Source organism: Montipora capricornis, chromosome 11, assembly GCF_036669925.1.
Source record: "Montipora capricornis isolate CH-2021 chromosome 11, ASM3666992v2, whole genome shotgun sequence".
Lineage (NCBI taxonomy): Eukaryota > Metazoa > Cnidaria > Anthozoa > Scleractinia > Acroporidae > Montipora > Montipora capricornis.
Window position 1 is genome coordinate 8,991,247 of NC_090893.1, and position 7,500 is coordinate 8,998,746.

Here is a 7,500-nt window from a genome sequence, read left to right on the forward strand (position 1 = left end):
GTTGGATCAAAGTGAGTTTCGACCCATGGCAGAGGTGTCTTTTCCTGCACTCATCATCCCAATGAATGCAAAAAAAGAGGCCTCTGCTGTCAGGGAAATTCTATGGGGAAATGGGTGTTGCTATAACCATTGTTGAACCAAAAAAACTTCGGGCAAACACTTGGAGAAGGGTCAAGAAACGACAGAGACTTAAAAGAGTACAGTGGGAAGATTTGAAAGCCAATGTTTTAAGTGAATCGCATTCACTCTCATGGAGGGTTAACATTTGCAACGTGAGCTGTCAAATCTCCCTACAAAGGCCAGTTTACTTCCACCAACTGAACTGATACAACCAAAGTACAGTACCATGCCTTACTTGCCCATCAATACAGCTCTTCTGATTTCTCAGTTACGAATTAACTCTGTTATCTATTTACAAGCTCAGCCCACTTGTACATTGGTCATGTGCAAGTGCTTTCTTAACTGTACCAAATAAAAAGAACCTGATATTTTTAAATTTCTTATTCAAGGGCACAAGGAAGTAAGACTCCACTACCTGAACTGGCTTTATACGATGACGAAGTTAATGGTGATGATACCATTGAAGAGGATGTACAGTGGATTTCAATCAATGCAGAGGAGGAGAATAGCAGTAAAAAGGAAAATTCAGGTAAACTTTGCATAATAACACACCATCCTTCAAAGGAAATTCCAATACATGTAGGAAATCAAATGAACGTGAGTGCATTTTGTGATAATTTTATCGGCACGAGTGATGTTTTGAAATTTCTCAGTTTCTTTGTATGCTTTGAAAACAGCAAGTTCATACGATTTTTAATTCCGTAGCAACTCCGTATTGTGCTTTAAGTTAACTTTATAACCTATTTGTGCATTTGCCATTGACCAATCAGAAATGCAACATTCTTTTGAATATTAAAGGGGATATTGAAAGGTAATCGTAGAATCGTGTAACTGTATTTGAGTTCCCTATTAAATTAATGTATGAAATGTGGTCTATTGCAGAAAGTCTTCATAGAGAAGAATCTGCAACTGAGTTGAACAAAGAGAAGAAAGATGATTGCCCTGAAGAACAGTTTGACAGTGATCCAAATTTATCTGAGGGTGCTTGTAACACAGTTGACGAGGGGGATGAAAGACAAGTTGCTGAGGCAAATAATTCAGTGGAAGGGGCAAACCCCGAAGATTCCTCTCTCGGTATGACCGTTGGAAATTCGTTGTTTTTTTAGTACTTTCTGTTTTCTTTTCCTTTCCTTTTTTTGTCTTTGTTGTTTTCTTTTCTGTCATATGGCTCAGTATCAAGCTTCAAATTATAAGTACCGTGCATCATGTATAAATATATCAAGTGTCACTAGTGTGCAGTTCCTTATTTAAACTTTTTTCATGTATTAAACATCGACGCAGAAGAATGCACTCAGACTATCTTGGATTTTCTCTTTTCTCACTTTTGCAGACAACATGGATAACCTTCTCGAGTACTGTTTCTTTTGTTCGTTGTTAAGGATGAAAAAGATTGAGTTGCCTGTTCTAACTAACTCGTATTTTAAGAGTTATCTGCTGCCTTCCTGGTAAGTTTGGACATTGTATTTCTTCCTAAAAATGTCGGCGATGTGTACTAACGTCTAATGACGAGTAGTAACTGCTAGTAACGTGTAATAATGGGTAGTGATGGCTACTAACTTCTAGTGACGAGTAGTGACTGCTAATAACGTGTGGTAACGGCTAGTGTTGTGCAGTAACGTCCAGTGACGAGTAGTGACTTCTAGGAACGTGTAATAACGGGTAGTGATATGCAGTAACGTCTTGTGACGAGTAGTAACTGCTACTGAACGTGTAATAATGACTGGTGATCCTGGGGTGGGGGGGACTCCCATTGAAACAGACGGGGATGCTCGTCGTCTCGCTTAGGGGTGTAAATTTGGGATTTTGGTCTCGCTTAGGGTGTTCCGGGCAAAGCGCAAATATTTTAAGCCGCCAAGGTCTCGTTTAGGGTTTCGCGAAGAAACACAGAATTACGCGAAGAGAAACAGAAGTCAAATTTTCTTTTTAACTTGTTTTTAGGGGTCAAAATTTCCTTAACCCACGCCCAGATTAGCCTCCTTTAGGGGTCACAAAAAGCTTGAGCCACGCCCAGATGGTCTCCTTTAGGGGTTCCATTCAAAATTTCCGACGAGCATCCCCGTCTGTTCCATATGGGAATTCCCTTCCCCCCCCGGGCTGGTGATGTGCAGCAACGTCTAGCGACGACTAGTAACTGCTTTTAATGTGTAATAACGGGTAGTGATGTGCAGTAACGTCTAGTGGCGAGTAGTAACTGCTAGTAACGTATAATAACGGGTAGTGATGCGTAGTAACATCCAGAGTTTAAAGATGGCAAAAGGAAGTTATCAATCGACTTTTCGCGACACGAAAATTTTAATTGAAGCAGTGTCATAAGAGTTGGCTGGGTGGTTAGAGTACCTGCATTTTACCGCACACCGGTGGGTCAGTTAGTTGAGCGTTCAGGCAGTTGGGAGGTGGCGGGTTCGAACCCCGGCTGGATCAACACTCGGGATCTTAAAATAACTGAGGAGAAAGTGCTGCGTTTGTAATTTCATCTGCAAATGGTTAGACTTTCAAGTCTTCTCGGATAAGGACTATAAACCGTAGGCCCCGTCTCACAAAACTCTTCCATTTTTATAAGTTCCCTGAGGGACGTTAAAGAACCCACTCACTATTCGAGAAGAGCAGGGGATAAAGTCGCCGGTGTTGTGGCTGTCCTGTTCTCTCCAGCAGAAGTGGCCGGCTTGGCAATGATGTCTCTAAAAAGGCTTGTGGTGTATGAGGGTACCTAAGCAGAAACAGCCATCGAAAAGAGACTTTGCCGAGTGCTGGATCGGAACATGCAAATGTAACTGTAGATGTACACCAGTTGGCTATAGGTTCGATCCCGGACTTAACGTGACACGTTGGTTATGTTTGTTGGTTCTCTACTCTACTCTGGTACTAAGGTCTTTGCCCAGGTACTCCTGTTTTCCTTCCTTGAGAAACCAACTGTTGATTTGGTCCGTTGATAAAACCAAATTTTTGTATACTACTTCCCCACCGACGCAGCATCACAGTTTCTTTAGAAACTACCCCTTCATTGATTTGGTCACCTTTAACTTCTTGTGATTTGGTTTACACCCTCCCTAATTCGTTAGATAAGCTTGAAACTTAGAGTCGATGTTATTGTTGTTATTGTTGTTATCATTAACTCGGTAATTAATCTATTTTTAGTCCTGAAGGAAAATCAATAAATATCAAGAAGTCATCGTACAAAAAGGTACAGTAACTATGACTTACTACTCCACAGTTATACGTCTAAATGTTTGTTACTACTAACGCAGGTTTTAATAAATTTTTTCAGTTGTCTAAATTCCTACAATGTATGCAAGAAAGGGGTTTGATCTTGGTACAAGAAGCATCTAAAGGAGTTGATCACATTACCGAAATAATATGGAATCATCCAGAGTAAGTTCTTGCTAGAACTAACTGCCGGAGTTTGGTTTTAAAAACAGTTCATTTGGAATGTCACTCTTAAGAGTTTCGCTCAAAAGTTATAATTTATCACTTTGTACAGCATAATACATGTAAACAGCACTGCAGGAAAATGCTGCTCAGTAGCCTTCATTTGAATGGTCACACTTTAGGAATTCACCCACAGACTCGAAAGGAAGAACCACTTTGTACAGCATGATAACAGCACCAATGGAAAATACTGCTCAGTAGCTTTCATTTAAATCGTCACACTTTAGGATTACAACCACAGACTCAAAGATAGAACCACCTGGTACAGCATAATAAACAGCACCGCGGGAATTCGAAAGTACCGCTCAGTAGCTTTGTTCGAATTGTAACACTTCTGGAACTACCGATGCACAGTCACAAAGCTTTGGTTGTTATCGTGAAAAGTCTTCTTTGCATTAACAGATTAAAGGAGTTTAAAGTGAACCAGCCGATGGTTGAGTCCTCGAGACAACTGGTGGCGTCATCAACTGCGCAAGCTCAAGTAAGATCGCCATCTTTGCACGTCTACGTTTTAAAATTAATGTTAAAAGACGGTGCCAAGTAACACATTTTAGTTACAACTTAATGTTTAGATGAACCCCATTTTTAGTGATACTTGATTTTCTCTTGCTTTGTTATTCGAAAACGGACTTGTCTGCGATTTTCATCAATAAGAAACGCTTATTGCAGTCCTGTTGTTTTCAATGATTGTGAATCTACTCATTACTGGGCCAACCACAGCTAATGAAGACATTCAAATTAGCCAACTACAAGGTAAAGCAAATGCAAGCATCCAAGCTCTATTAAAGGGCGGGAAAATGCGTGTTGATACGTCACAATTAATCAAGCTTTTATCTCTGATTGGCTGAAAATATACCGAGAGTAATTTATCTGAACCAATCATAAAACGATTTGTCACAAACCAGTGCATTCAGAAAATTTCTTTATACGCAATTAAAAACCCGCGCTGTTGATCTTTTCAGTTTGGTTTTCCAATATTATGTTTTAGCCTCCTCATATAGAAGAACTGTTCTCTGTGTCAGCAGCAGTGTTACCAATATTTTCAGAACTTGGATATAAGTGAGTAGATGTAGAGAAACTAACCATCTTTACTACATTTGAAAGCCGCATCCTTCTTCATACAGGTGTAACGCTAAGGTCGTGTTCTACTGCGATCAAGCGGTTTTAGGTTGATTGGGTTTTTTCGTGTTCTATTGGGAAAAAACCGCTTTTGGTTGATTTGGTTGATCAAGTTTTTCAACCGGCAAACTTGATTGAAACGGTTGAAAAAGCAAAGGCAGCAACCGCTGTCGCTTACGAGGGCTTTTTACATGTAAAGTCGGCCGCGTGGGCTCCAGCCATGTGGTTTTCTGTCAAGTTGTCGATGCGGAGAAGTCTGGTAATGACTGTTCCCAGGAGATACCGCGTTTCAACCGAAAATGGTTGGAAGAGTGTTCAGGCTCCAGTTGTTCAAAAGGTGGATAACGCTATCCACCGGACAAACCACTATCCATTGGATAGCTAGCGCAATTGGTTTTGCTATTGCTTATCCACTAGATAGTGATTTATCCGGTGGATAGCGCTATCCATCGTTTGAACAACTGGCACCTGTCGAGAAAACTCAACTGTTCTTCAATCTAAACCGGTTGTGGTTGAAACAGTTGATCCCGATAGAACACAACCTATGCTCATTAGCTTTGATTCTAGTTTCGGTTAACAATATCCCTTATCAACTCACTTTGTATTAAATTTCGGTGTTGAACGCCAAACCCATGCAGAAGGGTTAGTTTGTTTACAAAGTCGCTTATTAAAGCTCAAGTAAACTCTAGACGTTACTGTTTCTCCTTCAGATGGTCTGTACTGGACTTTTTCGGACGTTAAAGATGGCATTCGGAATAAGTATGTTGCCCCACCGGAAATCCGATAATCCCCCCACCTCCCTCCAAAACAAATGTTCACCCCACAGACTATTATTCATAATCAATATGATTTGCTTTCTCTTTGAGCAGTAAAAGTTCTGTGTTGAGTCCATCAGACGTTCGCTCAGTTGTCACAAAGTATGTGAAATCACACGAGCTAATCTCTACTGAAGACAAGAGGTATGAATTAAGTTATCTATCTGGACCAAACCTGCATAGCTGGCGGTTCTGTTGTTGCAAGAGGGGGAAAAGGTGGGGGAAAAGGAAGCGGCTTTTCCGCTCAAGATCTCTTCGCGTTCCGCAACAACAGAACCACCAGCTACGCAGGCTAAGATGGACCGGGTTTTCAGTTCAAGTAATAGGGAATGTGTCCCTTTTTTCACGTTCTTTTTGGTATTCAAATGAACCAACTTCGAAAACACAAGAATCAAATTAAGCGAATTCTGTAAAAAAAATCAGAATTGTAGTTGACGGTTTCGATGCCTGACAGCCATCTTTTTTTTTTAAGGCTAAGCAGTGCCAAAGGTGTCAGGAAAAAAGGCTCCTGCAGGTGTTAATTATGAATATCATGCACCTTTGGCGCTGCTTAGTTTTGAAAAAGATGGCTGTCAGGCATCGAAAGCGTCAACTACAATTTTGAATTTGTTTGGCTCTCTTTAAAGATTTCGTTCCCTGCTAGCAGAGATCTCTTTTCTTTTTGCGTTTGCTGGGCTGACAATTAAGGGAAAAGAGAACTGTGTCAAGCGAACACAAAGAAAAGAGAAAAGAGACCTCTGCTAGCAGGAAAAGAATTCGCTTCATTTATTTGACTAACCATGCATTTTCGAGTGAAATTACAAAGACAGCACTTTCTCCTCAGTTGTTTTAAGACCCTGAGTGTTGGTCCGGCTGCAGTCGAACTCACGAACTCCTAGTGATTTATCCGGCGGATAGCGCTATCGATCGTTTGAACAACTGGGGCCAGGTGACCAATGACTTATTCTATTCAATATGTGTACTAAGATCCTACTAACTAACACAGAGAACCCCTTAAAAGCAAATTTGAAAATTGTGTCATTTTCAACGAGGGACGTTCCTTCGTCTTTCTTTTAAGTTAACTGTGACGGGAAAAAATAACCGTTAGCCGTGAAAAGGCAAATGTTTTAATCGTTAGAAAGTCATCCCCTCATTAAGACCCTCTTTTATGATCAGTAATCGTAATAGTCCGTTGTTAAGTACTTTAGAACCGAAGCATAGATCGCTTTAGAAATCATTAATAGAGCGGTTTTCAATTGAGTGTCGAAAGTAATTATCACTCAGTGATAGATTAGGTTCAAATTTCTCGCGCCACTTTTTCAACCAATCAGAAGTGAGACCAAAACCAATCGTGGCTCGCGCATGCACATTTTCCCGGGCTTTGTGTCGGCTACGTGTAATTACTTCAAGTTTTGATTGGTTTACCTTGGTTGTCTCCTTCCTTTTTGATTGGCCAAAGCAATCACTTTGGTTTTGGTTTTACAACACTCAATTGAAACTCGCTCTAAATTAATAATAGTATTATCTATTTTTATCCGCAGGATGGTTATGCTAGATCCAGCACTTACCAAAATGCTCATTAACAAAAGCGAAGTTGTAGAATTTTTACCGTGGGATCAACTTTTCGAAAGGTAAGTTGCCTTTCGTAAATCGTGGGGAAAAATTGTCTCGGTACCCATTAAGCGGAAGGTGTCTCTAATCTTTAATCAAAATAATTGCCACTAGCGCATAAATGCTAATCCAGCACTTCTGCTTCTGACGGCACTTCTGCTGTCAACGAGTCATTTTCAAATTCAATAACTGTCAACTTCCTCTGAACGAGTACTGCTTTTTTTGTTTGCAGAGTTTTTAATAAAATGAACAATTGTCATCAAATTACACTTCCAGGACAAGATCCTGTAATAAGGTAACGAAACTTCCTAGTATGCAGCTGAGCGTGCGACTGAATGGCAAAGGCATAAAAATGATCCCAATATCAATAAAAGAAGTATTGAAGTCTTGAGGTTATCAAGCTGAGCATAAGTGCTCTACGTATTGGAGA

General features: G+C 40.3%; 1 protein-coding gene across 1 annotated transcript in view; it reads left to right on the plus strand.

The window, feature by feature from the left end:
• The window catches only part of LOC138022873 (eukaryotic translation initiation factor 2D-like), a 17,212-nt gene that overhangs the window by 6,034 nt on the left and 3,678 nt on the right, over nt 1-7,500 (plus strand). Inside the window, exons 6-15 of the mRNA XM_068869859.1 lie at nt 510-649; nt 1,003-1,194; nt 1,451-1,565; nt 3,256-3,301; nt 3,386-3,489; nt 3,949-4,027; nt 4,535-4,605; nt 5,535-5,624; nt 7,001-7,090; nt 7,303-7,365. Coding sequence (XP_068725960.1) covers nt 510-649; nt 1,003-1,194; nt 1,451-1,565; nt 3,256-3,301; nt 3,386-3,489; nt 3,949-4,027; nt 4,535-4,605; nt 5,535-5,624; nt 7,001-7,090; nt 7,303-7,365 — 990 coding nt within the window. The remainder of the gene's footprint in view (nt 1-509; nt 650-1,002; nt 1,195-1,450; nt 1,566-3,255; nt 3,302-3,385; nt 3,490-3,948; nt 4,028-4,534; nt 4,606-5,534; nt 5,625-7,000; nt 7,091-7,302; nt 7,366-7,500) is intronic.